General features: G+C 36.5%; 3 protein-coding genes across 3 annotated transcripts; 1 reads left to right on the plus strand and 2 right to left on the minus strand.

The window, feature by feature from the left end:
• Window positions 1-60: 60 nt before the first annotated feature.
• On the minus strand, window positions 61-5,282 carry LOC141829370 (chitin elicitor receptor kinase 1-like). The gene is made up of 9 exons (XM_074716825.1): window positions 4,591-5,282; window positions 3,998-4,031; window positions 3,823-3,827; window positions 3,577-3,711; window positions 3,085-3,275; window positions 2,540-2,629; window positions 1,053-1,146; window positions 807-958; window positions 61-747 (listed from the first exon to the last, which is right to left on the minus strand). The coding sequence occupies exons 1-9, from the start codon at window positions 5,216-5,218 to the stop codon at window positions 655-657; spliced, it is 1,422 nt and encodes a 473-aa protein (XP_074572926.1). The 5' UTR covers window positions 5,219-5,282; the 3' UTR covers window positions 61-654.
• Window positions 5,283-7,126: 1,844 nt separating this feature from the next.
• LOC141828818 (uncharacterized) lies at window positions 7,127-7,751 on the plus strand. Its single transcript, XM_074716206.1, has one exon. The coding sequence runs from the start codon at window positions 7,267-7,269 to the stop codon at window positions 7,687-7,689; it is 423 nt and encodes a 140-aa protein (XP_074572307.1). The 5' UTR covers window positions 7,127-7,266; the 3' UTR covers window positions 7,690-7,751.
• Window positions 7,752-7,922: 171 nt separating this feature from the next.
• Window positions 7,923-13,916, minus strand: LOC141829488 (long chain acyl-CoA synthetase 6, peroxisomal-like). The gene is made up of 23 exons (XM_074716971.1): window positions 13,796-13,916; window positions 13,475-13,535; window positions 13,324-13,401; window positions 12,988-13,059; window positions 12,818-12,899; window positions 12,559-12,664; window positions 12,403-12,479; window positions 12,177-12,221; window positions 12,012-12,098; window positions 11,408-11,497; window positions 11,235-11,314; window positions 11,042-11,135; window positions 10,766-10,854; window positions 10,601-10,689; window positions 10,057-10,186; window positions 9,657-9,775; window positions 9,273-9,396; window positions 9,086-9,172; window positions 8,581-8,684; window positions 8,408-8,493; window positions 8,249-8,335; window positions 8,082-8,168; window positions 7,923-8,006 (listed from the first exon to the last, which is right to left on the minus strand). The coding sequence occupies exons 1-23, from the start codon at window positions 13,914-13,916 to the stop codon at window positions 7,923-7,925; spliced, it is 2,079 nt and encodes a 692-aa protein (XP_074573072.1).
• Window positions 13,917-14,395: the final 479 nt, after the last annotated feature.

Raw genomic sequence — 14,395 nt, forward strand, 5'->3', positions numbered from 1 at the left:
ACATCACAGCAAGATATATTGGCTCTCTTATCTAAATCTTACGATTGACAATAACACAGCACGAGTTAAATTTAGCATGTTAATGTGTTGGCTTGAGACTGTAAAGCTCACCAAGCAATGCATGAGAGGGAGTGTAAACAATGTAAATGTAGATAGGTGCTTTCCTAACATCTTGAACTTTTAAGATAAGTACTTAGCCAGTCAAACTTAGCACCATCAAAAGGAAAATTGATGGAAATTAACACAATTAAAAAAATAACATTAAGGTATTTTAAGAATTTATCTGCTATATCATAACGTCCTACAATACAGGAAACATTGGGCTTATCAAATTGAAATTTTATCAATAAAATAAAGTATTTTTTTATGAAGGATTTAAAATGGAGAATGGAAATTCTTAATTCAATCTCACAAATCACAGTACTCTGACACCCGTGAAGAAATTGCTATCAGGTCCATATTTGTTGAGAAACTGAAGAAAAGATCAAGGGAAGAATTGAAATTTCAAGGTCTAGAAATGAGAAGTTTTGATCTTATGAAACGGCTAGTATTCCATTAAAAGCTGTCATATCCTGAAGAATCATCTTATTTGGGAACTTTTAGGTACCTGGAACCATAAGAACAATAAGCCATATTATCAAAATAATTTGCTTCTTACTCTGGAGGCATATAACCAAATGTTCCAACAAGTCGTGTTTGTAAAGAGGAACCTACTTCAGTAAGTTTTGTTAAGCCAAAATCAGCAACCTGCAAGACAACTGACTTTTAGCATTGAGCTTACTGCTAGTCAAAATGACAATAATAACCTTAGCGCGGAACTTCTTGTCTAACAATATGTTTGCAGATTTGATATCGCGGTGAATATAAACTGGAACAGTATGCTCATGGATGTACTCTAGACCCCTGGCTGAATCAAGAGCAACTTGCACCCTTGTAACCCAGGCTAAAGGTTCTCTGCCTGTAACCAGATAGACACCCTTGTAAAATACTGACATAGAAGAATGTTTTACCTTGCAATTTTATAGAATGCCAACTTTTTGCAGTCTTCTTACCTACCCCACGTAAATGCTCGCTCAAGTTCCCATTATCAATGAATTCATACACAAGAAATAAAGAAACTTCAGTGCAGTATCCTATCAAGCGCACCTACAAAAAGTCAGCACATTCAATGACTTAATGCACCAAACTTCTGCAAATTGAGGATTCAGTTTTCCAATGTGGGCAATCGAACGAACTATCCTACATTGACACAAAAATGATAACAAAACTATACAAAGTATAATATTAAACATTGACTACATATGACAGTGTATCACAACGGGTAGTTCATAAAAAGATTTAGTTGCTTGAGTGTATCTTAACGAGGGAGGTATGCCATGCTATTATGGTTAGTGTGAAGCAGCATTTTGATCCAGTTTTGCATATTACCCAGATCCCTCATATTTTATAACTTATGGTCAAAGTCTTGATCTGTTACTGCACCTATATGAGACTAGACTGATATAGTAGTAGCATACCAAGCAGCATACATAGTGAGGCTTGTTAGAGATTACATGTTGAGATTTCTTGCTTATTTGCAACTAGAATTTCCTTCAGTCCCATAAAAGAGTTTTTCCTTAGTGCATTGATAAAAATTACATGCAATAAAGGTTGCAAAAATATTGTAAATGAAAGCGAATCTAAATCTGAAGGCGAATATTTCTATATGGCAGGAGACCAATCTGACGTACATTAAATGTGGAATATATTTTTTTCTTGATTTGCAATAAGCAAGGTCTATAGAAGAGTTTGTTTTTCTGTATTTGAGTGATAAGGCTTATAATTGATGTGCGGTACACATTTAGTTGGTTTGATTGTCCAATGGAAGAGATATTGCTTGCTTACTCCCCAAGTTTACTTTGACAAGTAAAGTATAGTGATGATGTGTTCTATATTTAGTTATGATTCATTGAATTTTCTTATATGATATAAGTGAATCTCTTGGTTGACTTAATTCTGGCTCTTGAAGTTTTTGCAACTAAATCTCATGTCAAATGCAACCCAGGTGTAAGTTCTTTTTGCTCTATTCCTTAAAAAATTATCATACTAGTTGATAGCTCTCTTTCATTCTCATTTTATGCATTATTATGTTGCACTAAATTAAACATAATCCAGATTAGTCACCGTTTCATGTCAATATTATACCTAAATACATATGGAATCAAACAAATAAATTAGCCTCGGCTGGAGAACCAATTAAAAGGAAAAACAGTATGGCTGCATATGCAGTTCAGCATGCATGCAATCCCGCCGGATATGCACACGTGCCATGCAGACAATGCCAGATGACAGGAAATTTTGCACAAGTCATGTAACTAAATGTGAGTGTGACATTCCTATATTGCATTCTAACGAACCTTTCAAATTTACCACAAACCAAGTGTACTCTAAAGAATAATATATGCACTAACACACACAGCACTCATATATAAGAGTAGCAATATGAATGCCAAAAATTTTCCTATTCTAACCAAACTACATAAAATGAACTGAAACTTACCAAATTCAAGTGATGAACATTCGTTAAGACTTTTAATTCAGCAAGAAATTCATTAGTTGCCTGCATATCCATTTTCTTGATGGCAGCTTTCTACAGAAAGAAATATCAAGGTCATCAGAAGTTAGGAGAGACTTGGAAATAAGGTGTTCTAACTTTTAAGTTGAGAAAAGTAGCCAATACTTCAAATAAATACACATTAAAATTGAAAACACCAGACAACAGTTATGCTTCCTTGTAGGTCTTACTCTCACACATGAGCATAATTGCTGATTTAGAGTCTGCAGACATTGTTTGAAATTTTCTATAATGATAAACAAAAAAAAAAATCAAATATGTTAGACAATTTTGGCTGCACTGGCAAATGAGTCCATATACTAAATGCTAACAATTTAGTCTACATAATCAAATTCTGCACTCACAATTAACAAATCATGGAAGTATAAGGCACCAAATAGAAGTACGGTCAAAGATCTCATTCCTCAAAAGTATAACTAATTTAGAATAAAGAAGCACAAAGTGCATTAACTGAACATTAGAAATTTAACCTCTCCTCTGAGTTCAGCATAATAGACAATGCCAAAACCACCACTTCCAATCTTGTACGCTAGGCTAAAATGATCTGTAGCCCTAGCAAGCTCTTCATAAGTGAACTCTACAGATTTGTCGACAGTAATGCCTACATATATGGAATTGCCGTCTTCTTGAGGCGCAGTGGCTCCTGGTCCATACATTGAAACTGTAGCTCAAATAAGTAGCCAAGATATCAATAGTCAGTGATCCATCAAGAAAATCTCAGAATCTTGATCTAGATTGTTCTTCCCACCCTTCACTTACCCTATCAGTTATCAATAGTCAGCAATTTCACCATATTGGTGAATTTCTGGCATTTTTCTATGATAATTTTTATGTTTCTTATTTACCTGAGATCTTGGAAGAATCGAATCGGATCAAGATCAGTGATTTTTTACAACTATGGTTTCAAGCACAGACAGAATTATTTAAAAATAATAAGTTACCATGACCCTTAGATGGGCTACCTTCAAGTGTTGACGAAAGCAAGGAAACTTTCTTTGCCTTCATTCTTCTTTGATAGTAAATATACAAATATATTGTGCATATTAGAATAGTGACTCCTGCTACAGAAATTCCAGCAATAGCTCCGGAGGAAATTCCTGACAATTTTCATAAATATTGTTTTGAATCAAGCTAAAAAAATTATTTCCTTCATCAAACTGTGCTCTGGCAAGCATCTTTAAATAGGAAGAACTAGAAAGGCCTACTACCTGCACTGAAATAAAACATAAATAGTGCATCCATATTAGAAAAAAGTGGAAAGCTATTAATATAGACTTAAACTACAATCTAATTATAAACTTTAACCTTGAGCAAAAGCTAGGATACCCATGTTACATAAACTAAAGAAGTGAGAATGCAAGCAATTCATTATCAATTTTTTACCTAGAGGGAAGGGCACGATAGCTTCCACTGGGATCTGCAATATCATGCAAACAGAAGTATCAATCACTTCCAAAAAGCTGATATTAAAAGTTGAAAAGTAGTTTCACTACCTCAAATGAAGTAGAGATGCGTAGCCAAATATATGGTTTCCCACAAGAATTCAATTCACAAAAGGACTGGACTCGTAAATATTAGTGCATAGAAACTATCCATTGATATGCTTCAGCAAGCATCAAAACAGCAGTTTGAGAAAAGTCATTTTGTTTTGTGCTTTATATAATACTTATGGAAAACCATAACTAGAGATTGGGTTCTAACTAGAAACAAGATAATTACTTTGTGAGAACCTTGGAAAATGGAAACTATACTCCTTGAGCAGATTACAATAATAGGCAAGCATTAGCACGAATCTAAAATCAAGTGCATTTAGAATGTTTCTCTAAATTGATATCCTCGTTCACTGAGAAATACTCGAGTAGACAGATACAAGTACAAATAGCCTAATAACAAGAATCCAAACTTAATTGTTTATTCCAGTCTTATTTGACAAAAGTATTTAATCAAGAATTTTGAAGAAAATCACATTATCTCACCTTTGGTTGGGATAAATACAATCCCCATGCCAGCGCTGAAATTAATCCCAGGGTTATACGCTTGCAGCAAATCCTCTCGTCCAGAAAACCCATACGCTTCAGCCAACGACGACAGACTGTCTTCAGGCCGAAGCGGGTAGGTCTCGAACAGACCGTAGTCCTTTGATACCGACGAATCGCCACAGGAGCAATTCACGATCACATTGATGGCCATCCCTTCCGGCACGTTGTCCACCGGATAGCTATTGAACTGGGCGAGCGAGTCGACCGTGGTCAAATTGGCATACACATTCTGGGAAATCTCTCTGTAGGTGTCGCCCCCGAGGACGACGTAGGAGAAATTGTGACCAAGGAACTCTCCATCGATGCAGTCGCAGCGGAAGGAGACGTGAACGCGGATGCCGGTGGCGAGGTAGTTTAAGTTCGTGACTTCGGGGTTGTACGGTGCGAGTTCGACATATTCGAGGTTGAAGAGTCCGGATATGTAGGTGAGGTTGTCCTGCGGGGAGACGTAGTAGGCGCCGAGGGCGAGGTCACAGCCTCTCAGGCAGGAGGCTTCCGAGCGGAGGAGGAAGGAAGCGAGAGTGACGAGGAGAAGGGAGGGGAGGCAGCTCGATAGGGGGAGCATCTTGAGCTCGTCGATGGAGAGCAATGCGATCGAAACCCTAGGGACGCTCCATCTCCACTAAGGGAGTCAGTACCCTTCGTTGACTTGATGCCGCCGTCGCCTTCGCATTAACGACTAACAGTTACACTTTGTCTGGGAGTAGGTGGTCCCCGGAGCAATGATGCAACAGTAGGACATCCGAAATGTGATTCAGGATCCACGATTCGATCCTCAATTACGATGTATTTATAAGAATTTTCTTCCAAATGAAAAATGCAATCAAAGGATGCTAGGCATCTGGATTAGCCGTCGTATGCGCTTCCCGATTTACTCTGATGGTCGATGAGAAATTTTTATGGGACCGAGCCGACCACCTCTAGGAATTGAGTCCATGAAATTGACTGAGATTTATCATTTTTTTATCTAGAATAGGTGAGGAAATGGAAAGGAAAGATAAATTAGCGAAGGAAAGGATAAATTTTAATTTTTTTATATTTTAATTTGAGAGGCAGGGAAAGAGAAGATAATTTTAAATTTTATTTATTTTAATTTTAATTTTATTTTAATATATTAATTTTTAAATAATTTTATTTAATTTAAATTTTTTAAATTTCTCAATTGAGCATGATCTTTTTACTCATTTCGTATATTAATAAATTTTTATAGAAATATAAATAAAAATATTAATTTATCTTTTATCATACTAAAGTATATATATTCTATATTTCGCATGCTTATTATATGTCTACTCATTATTTCTTTCAATTTTTTATTTATTTAAGTCGTAAATATTTATTTTAGTTGATCTCATAAGATAGTTTTGATAAGAAAAATTTTATATTGGTTTAATGAGTTATACATATTTTTTCACATGTAAATTTATTTTAAGAAGTAAAAATATTTTTATAATTTTATATATTTAAATTTCATTTTCTTTTCTTTCTTCCCAAACAAGGTAATATATATTACGTTAATGAACATTCCCCTCCTTCTAAATAAGAAGAATATAAATACTTCTCTTCTCTTCCTTTTCCTCCCTTCCCCACCCTTTCTTTTTCGTTAATAAACCTTTTTTCACCCCATCCAAACAGAACGTAAGTGGCAAAGGAAAAAAGTTCACTTTAACCCCTCGTTTATCGTTATTTTTAGAATATTTTTTAAAATTTATCAAAAAGCATGGTATATAATATAAAAATTAAAAAGCATCTTTTATTTTTAAATCATTAAAAAAAATTTATCAAAAGCACATCCTATCCCATCAACTTTTTCTATAAAATAATATAAATATCCGTCCAAGTAAATTTTTATTATCTCTACCCATCTATAAATTTATTTTTCTTACTAATCATGTAATATATCTAATTGCTTAACTAAGAAGTGAAAAAACAAAATCTTGGATAGTGAAGTTAATTATGATAGGACAAACTTACTAAAATAGATAAGAGTCAAATCTCGATAAAATCAAGATAATATTCTCTCCGTCATAATCAACTATAACTTTCTGATTTACTTTCTCATAGATGATCGTGAGACCGACCGTATAAAACTGTTGGATAACGAATTATATCTACTGATGTATATAAACCAAATAGATATTTTGTACACAATAAAAAATCATTAAACCAATCACATATCCAATAAAACATCCACCACAAGAATCACACAAACCACCATGTAGCCATCATACCTAATTTCAATAGTTTGCACTTCATGATAAATATGGCTGGCTTTTTGTTTCCCCAACTTTTCCTCACTTTTGTTTTGTTTTTTTCTTGGCTTTTCTTAGTGGTTAATCCACCTATTCCTCTTTATTTTCCCCTTTTGCCTCCACCTGTTCTTCCCCATAATTGAAGAAACCAAGTGGAAAAAAGCTCAAATGAAACCTCTTCTCTGTGCCATTATAAATAGCCTCCAAAACCATCACGAGAAGGTCCATGCAAAACCACAATCTAAACATTTGCATGCTCTAAGATCCATTGAAGTTTGCATAAATTTGCCTCTCCCTTTTCGTTGTGATCTCGTAGTGCTTCTCTGTGTTTTCTAGTTTATGTAAGGCATACCTGGAGAAGATGAAGAACAAGGCTGCCATTTTCTTCAGGAAAATAGCAACTGCACTCGCGGCGATCATGAGAAGCAAGTCCATGAAGAGCAGCAAGCTCATCATGTTCAGGTTGCTGCGAAACAAGAAGGTCCTGATGAGTGCACTGCTCAACAAGTTGCAATCAGTGATAGGTGATCAACAAGTTTTGCTCATGGATGATGTAGCAAAAGAGGAAGAGTCAGTGCTGGATTTCGTCGAAGACGTCGACGATTATCCAGACCTGAGGCACTCTTTGTTCGAGCTGAATGATGATACTGGAGGGTCAGTGATAGATTGGATCACAAACTGCAGAGAAGATGATGAGTCAGAGATTGACCATGCAGCTGATATATTTATCAGGAGGTTTCACAGGCAGATGAGGTTGGAGGAGGAGTCCATCAGCAGATACTAAGGATTGATCAGAAGGAAAAGCAGTTTATCTTCTGCTTGTGATTTTGTGTTTTTGTTGGAAGCTCTAAGAGATTTGATGTGTATATACACTTTGCAAGAAAGAAATCTTCTTAGTTCAAGTTAAAATTTAACTTCAATATCAAATTCGAATAGATAGTTTTACACTGTCAGAAAAGCTAAGAAGCCACACAACAGATAGCCCTTTAGATTTGCTCTTGAGTAAATATACCTATGTCACAAAGGATCAGATGAAGATGTTTTGGCATACATGTCGGAAATCGCCTTTGCGAAATAAGCCTTTGCCTGTGGTCTCTTGATCTACAAAGACCGGTATGTATCATTAAAGGCTACTCTTGTTGATCAACTAGCTTGCAAAGAAGATCGACACCTTACCTTGAATGTTGGAGTAAGAAGCCCATTTTCCAGAGTAAATGGTTCTAAAACTAGTGTGACAACTTTTACAAGTTCGAAACCTCTCAACTGGAGGAACATAGCAATTTGTGAGCAGACTGTTAAGATCTTCAGATATATATTGTTAATAGGCAAAAACAAATTGTCACCTGAGCTTGTTTTCCTACTGCATCCATCTCAGCAAGGACTGCAGCCTTCGTCCTCTGATCATCGCAGAGTTTTCCTAAATCTTCATACTGAAAAGATAAAAAAGAAAAAGTAAACACTTGTTGATTTTGAGAAATAACAAGTGTTTAGCAGCCATGCACCTTTATTCTCTCAGATTCAGCCCAAGTTTTTAGTACGTCTTGATCGACTGATATTACAGCAACTAAAGAGTCCTTTAAGCTGTCGCCTGTAGGCAAAAAGAGCTACTGTAAGGTAACAGAAAGGAACGTGAAAACCCAGAGTTCATGATAGATTTAATGCTCGAGAAAATTACCATAAACAAAGCACTGTGAGACGAATTTACACTTGGCGTAGACATTCTCTATCTTCTCAGGGGCAACGTACTCTCCTTGGGCCAACTTGAAGATGTTCTTTTTCCTGTTTTATCCACATCATTCACTGATATTGAAGATGTAAAATCAATACTAATTAACAAAGTTATTTACACACAGGTCTACACAAATAAACATGCTTTCGATATGCTCGTTGATCGGTGATCAGCCCTCGCATGAAGGATCATGCCTCCACCAACAAAATAAAGCCATTTCACTGTAGATTTCAAAAACTCAGATGGTAACTATTCAACCTGTCAAATTTGGCCTGTGAATGTGTCTGCAATTAGCATCATTGTATCCTATTATTTACTTGTTGGGGACCTTAATCTCACTATAACAGTCCTCTGCTTGAAAATTTTTTTAGATATCTTAAGATTCTTGAAGTAGGATTTCAGGAATTGACTGACACACTTGAACTAACTATCAAACAATTTCTTAAGTTACCTGTCTATTATTTTCAAGCGTCCTTCAGGTAACCACAAGCCAATGTCTCCAGTATGCAACCATCCATCATCATCAATTACTTCCTTCCTGTTTAATTAATTGACTTTTATGTAATTTAGATCAGAAACATCAGTTTTATAAAAGTAAAAAAGGAAAAGAAAAAAGAAGCTAGAAGTGATGAAATTACGTTTGCACATCATCCTTGTAATACCCTCGGAAGACGATAGGACCCCTTACACAAATTTCTCCACGAGGATAAGGTTTATCGTCAGATGTGTAACTCATTTCAGGAACATCTACGAGCTTGATCTCTGGAGGAGACCATCAAAACAAGAAAGAGCCAGAAGAACAATACCTCGTCAATGTTTCATAACTAAAGGAAACACCAAAGTTAATTTACTGATGCAGAGTTTGAGCCTGCTATGATCAACTGTAAACTGACATGAGTGCTGGAAACTCTCAAATTAACATCGAAGAACTCGAATATGGGAAATTAAGAATAATTATGATAAATGATGGCATTGTCTCGTAACTTAACCAGATTTGCAAAAACATTAGAGGGAGGGCTTACCACAAGCAGGGCTTGGGGATCCAACATGTCCAGTTAATGTGTCGCCCTCGTCCATTACGCTTATGACACAAGATGTTTCTGTCATTCCATAACCTTCAATAACTTGACCACCAAAGCATCTGGAAGATTACTTAATCATTTTGGTGAATAACTACTGATAAGTTTAGACAATGAAAAAGAGAAGTGTAGGTTGGATGGACTACTACTTATCTATTCATATTAGACTGCACAGTCTACTCTAGCCTGCCCACTCACACATACTGAGAATGTTTTTCGATAAGAAGAACAGACTTACCCTTTCCTGAAACCTTAAGCTTTTGATAGTATGGCCAACCAATCAACTCGCAATGAGTAAATTTAGCAGCTTGTGAAAAATGCATTTTCTGAATTTGGAACTTACACTCTCAAGAAGTCCATGACATCTCTTGACAATGGAGATGCACCTGAAGTCATAAACCGCACCCTTCCACCAAGTCTTTCTCTTATTTTGTTAAATACTAATCTATCCCACATTGGAGATGGCTTCTGTCCTGGAGTAGAACAGTAATATCAGTAGTTCATTCTTAGAAAACAAAGATAAAGATCAATAATTACATGTTCAAAAAAAAAAAAAAGGATTGTGATGCATGAGAGTGAGAACCAATATTAAAGTCTTCCATAACCAAAAAAGCCTAAAAATAGAAACCAAATCACTAGTCCTTTCAATATTTCCATTGCTTTAAGGTAGTTTGAAAAGGGTCATAGTTTTTTTTTAATGAATTCACTATGTTGGATCATTCATTGGGTCAGCAATTTTAAGCATTGTTTGTTAAGAATATTTTACAAAATGAATTTATCTATTGTATTAATGTTTGACATATTCGATTACAAGCAGAATCTGTTCAAATATCATCAAGAAAATGATTCAATTTGCACATGTTATCTAAATCAGACAGCAAGGTTACCATTTGTTATTGCATCCATAGTGCTACTGTATGCAGCATTAAATAGCCGCTCTCTCAAGCCACCTGATGTCTTCACGGCATTTGTGATTCTGCAAGGAAAGGTCAGCTGAAGCAGTCAAGAACGATGTTTGGCAACTACTTATGTCGATGAAGAAAATGGCATACCCATCACATATTCTGTTGTATAGACGAGGTACACTACAAAATATTGTGGGTCTTAGAGCTGCCATATCATCCATCAACTTCATAATATCCTGCGAAAATGAAACCCAAGAGTCAAGATCTCTAAACTTCATAATATTGTGGGGCTTAGAGCTGCCATATCATGAATCATATCTTCTGTTGCATTCACAGATGCTAGCTTTGCAATGACTTTTTTTCTTAACATTTTGATCTTTTTCAATAAAAGGTCAACCAGTCTACTTAATATGAAATGCATACCCCTTGGTAGAAACCAACAGCTACCCCAAAGTGTGCCATAACAATTTGGTTAGCTCGCTCGTAGATGTGAGCTAAAGGAAGGTAAGATATGTAGCTGTGACATAAAAAAGAAAAGAAGTAAAGGCCTCATCATAAACAAGAAGATGCAATGAATGAGAAATATAGATAGCAAAAGTCCATATGAAGCACCCACACATCTGAAGGGTAGAATTTGACACTAAAGCTAGAACCGGCGACATTAGCAATCAGGTTTGCATGAGTAAGAACAGCTCCCTGAAGACAAAAATCCTCCAAATACAGTATCAGAAGCACATAAACCTAATCAAATTGAACAGCTTTCGAAGCTAAATTTGTTGGGCCAAGTACCTTTGGTGTGCCAGTAGTACCACTTGTGTAGCAGATTGTTGCAATATCTTCAGGTTCCGGAGGGCAAAAAGGTAGAAGATTAGCATGCCCCTGTGCAACAAAAATCTCATATTTAGTAAAAGCAACTGAGTGAGGTCAAGCCTAAATCAAAATCTTGTAGTACTGAGCAGTTCACACAGTTCAGACACAGACATGCACAGTTCGAGTAGTTCAACTGTACCTATTGTGGATTGAAGGTGTCTACCATTAAAGTTATTGGTTGAGTGGTTCCAAACACAGAAGAGAACCGTTACACGTATAAATATAGAACTTTAATATAACACTCCATATGGCATTAAACCTTTGAACTCATTGAAACCATTAACTCTAATAATCATACATAAATATTAACACTGATGACTAATTTGTTCTCCTTGATCCCTTCATCTTCTAACTAAAACTTTCAATGTTTTTTCATCTTCATATGTGAAATATACCAAACATAATAATCATTCAAGAATCAACTATAACATTGTATTCCCTCAGTGACATTATTCTCATTCCCCACTTCCATTTCAAATAAAAAAATCAGATAGTCAAGAAACAGCAGCTGAGGAAAGCATACCTGACTATGCAACTTCGAGTAGGTAATAATCTTGACTTCACTTCTAGAGGAGACAGACGATACAGTCTCATCAAACCAATCTACTAACTACGTTAGTAAAAAATATATGAGAATTTGCAAGAACGTTCACTTCAGGTTTAATAGTCAAAATATCAGTCATCTTACCACTATTAAACGTACAGAGGGAATTTGAGATGTGAAACTTAGCAGCTGCAGACCATATTAAGGAACTTCAGAAAGGGGAATAAAGAAGGATATAAAAGAATCTCCAAACTATGGCATGCCCAACTCTAAGAAGAATATAGCACTTTAACATGTCAGAATTTTATTTTATTTTTAAAAAATGGAACTAAGAAGTTTGTGAGCCTGGAAAGTCAAGAGACAAACTTACAGAGGTTAGTGTTTGCATTGCGCAAAAGATAACCTGCACATTTGCATGGTTCACGATATACTGCACCGCATCTGGTCCTGTAAAAATTCCATTCCTCCAATCATGAAGAGCGAACAAAAACAGTAAAAGGAACTAAAACAACTAGATGAGACAAACCTAAAGTATCATAAAGTGGAACAGATATGTAAGAATATGCAGAGCAAGCATGATCAACAATTATCCACTCAGGACTGTTTATGAAAAACAATCCAATATTTGCACCCTGTTACAAAGAAAAGGGAGAATGGATGAAGAAAGGATACTGAAGACAAGGCAGTTTCTGATAATTTGACGCCTAGATAATAGACACTTTAATTTCTGAAATGAATGAACTGCTAAATAGGAATTATGAACAATTTGAGTAAAATTGGCTCACTTTTGGTATCCCATGATATGCAAGTCCAGACCCAATTGCTGATCTTGATGCACCCGCTTCACTATATGTCATCCATTGGTACCTTCAAAGGTGAAAGAGGCTGGAACCTATAGAGCCAAACATTTGCAGAGGACCAGAAGATAAACAAATAGGAAGTAGAAAAGTCTTACTGTCCAACGGTACCATCAGAACGGATCCTACTTCCCAAATACTTGTAATCTCGAAAACTTTCAACAGCATATCTAATTCACATCCAAACAAAACAAAGATCACTTAACTGCGCTATATATATATATATATATACAAAATATTACTTCGAATACAGACGTTTATATTCAGCAAAGAATAAAAATCTCTGAACCAAAGTAAAGATCAAAGAACAGAGAAACCAGAAACTTAAATCCTCATGTTTGTGATGGCAATAGAATTTGGACTCTTTAAACATTTCATTTTGTAATGTAGGAGTTCATCTTACTAGAACAACCAAGAAGGTAGAGGATACTGACTGAAAATTATCATGTAAAGTTGCAATATCAGGATGCTCTGGAAACCTAGTAATTAGTTTCAAAGGTGAGCGTGCAGATCTGAAAAAAAAAAATCAATATATTATGTGATTAGCATATTGCAGAATGCCTGAGGAATGAGTGATAGGAATACCTGTATACATTCCAACTTCCATTTTGCAACTTCTCAGGTAGAATGACACTGTAGCCCTGCTCTGCGGGATTTAATAAAACAAAATAGAATCTCTAGTTGGCACGAAAAAGAAATACACAGAGAAAGCATGACATTTCGTGGAGAACCAACTATCGAGAACCTAAAAGAATTCCTTGTTCACCACGAATAAAATCAGTATCACATATAAGGAACATAGCTGATTCAGAAGAAGGAAGAGTTACGTAGGATCAATTCCTAACAAGCCTAAGAAAGGAAGGAAGGTGGCCTAATGGGTACAAAAAAACGTAAAGTAGAACTCACCTTGGACGAACTCCGCGGCCGTACCGTTGGGGCGGAGCCAAGAAGAAGAGCTCGTCGGATGACGGCCGTCGACTAGGTGCTGGGCTATTGCCTGTAGTCGGCGGTGGGCTGCCGTCTCCATCAGCTGCCGGCCGTCCACGAATCGCTCAATGGAAGAGAAGGAATGCGTCCGTGACGGTAAGGCTTATGCATGGAGATTATTTTATACACGTCGCCGTCGTCGGTCGTCCCGTCCGAGGGAATCCAATAATTTATCTGAGGACTTGGCCTTCGTTCTCGGCGTGATGCTCTTGGACTGTATCATCATCATCTTCTTGGCGCAAAAAATATATATATAACAAATTTATTAATTTATTTCATTTTTATCTGTTAAATAAGAATTGAGCTTATTCATGAACGTGGTCCGCTGCGCCGCAGCGCCGACGACACGCGCGGTGGCAGTCTGGCAGAGCGTTGCCTGAGCAAAAGCAGTGCCAGCACGCAACAGCCATATCGAGGTGACGCTGGGTGGCCGTTCCGAGGAGCAACAGATCGACGTGGGTGCGGAGGACGAGGAGGGGCAGATGGCGGAGGAGGCGCCGTCCCGGTGGCGGTGTCCCG

The sequence above is a fragment of the Curcuma longa genome, chromosome 5 (genome assembly GCF_044706935.1).
Source record: "Curcuma longa cultivar G26 ecotype Majalengka, Jawa Barat chromosome 5, ITB_CL_G26_1.1, whole genome shotgun sequence".
NCBI lineage: Eukaryota > Viridiplantae > Streptophyta > Magnoliopsida > Zingiberales > Zingiberaceae > Curcuma > Curcuma longa.

Coding starts and splice junctions, on each gene's coding strand:
- LOC141829370 (XM_074716825.1), bottom strand. CDS start 5,218: ATGCTCCCCCTATCGAGCTGCCTCCCCTCCCTTCTCCTCGTCACTCTC. Junction 1,147..2,539: donor ATGTTCATCACTTGAATTTG/GTAAGTTTCAGT, acceptor GACTTTTTGTAG/GTGCGCTTGATAGGATACTG. Junction 959..1,052: donor CGAGCATTTACGTGGGGTAG/GTAAGAAGACTG, acceptor ATCTGGTTACAG/GCAGAGAACCTTTAGCCTGG.
- LOC141828818 (XM_074716206.1), top strand. CDS start 7,267: ATGAAGAACAAGGCTGCCATTTTCTTCAGGAAAATAGCAACTGCACTC.
- LOC141829488 (XM_074716971.1), bottom strand. CDS start 13,916: ATGGAGACGGCAGCCCACCGCCGACTACAGGCAATAGCCCAGCACCTA. Junction 13,402..13,474: donor GGAAGTTGGAATGTATACAG/GTATTCCTATCA, acceptor TTTTTTTTTCAG/ATCTGCACGCTCACCTTTGA. Junction 11,315..11,407: donor GTACTACTGGCACACCAAAG/GTACTTGGCCCA, acceptor TTTTGTCTTCAG/GGAGCTGTTCTTACTCATGC.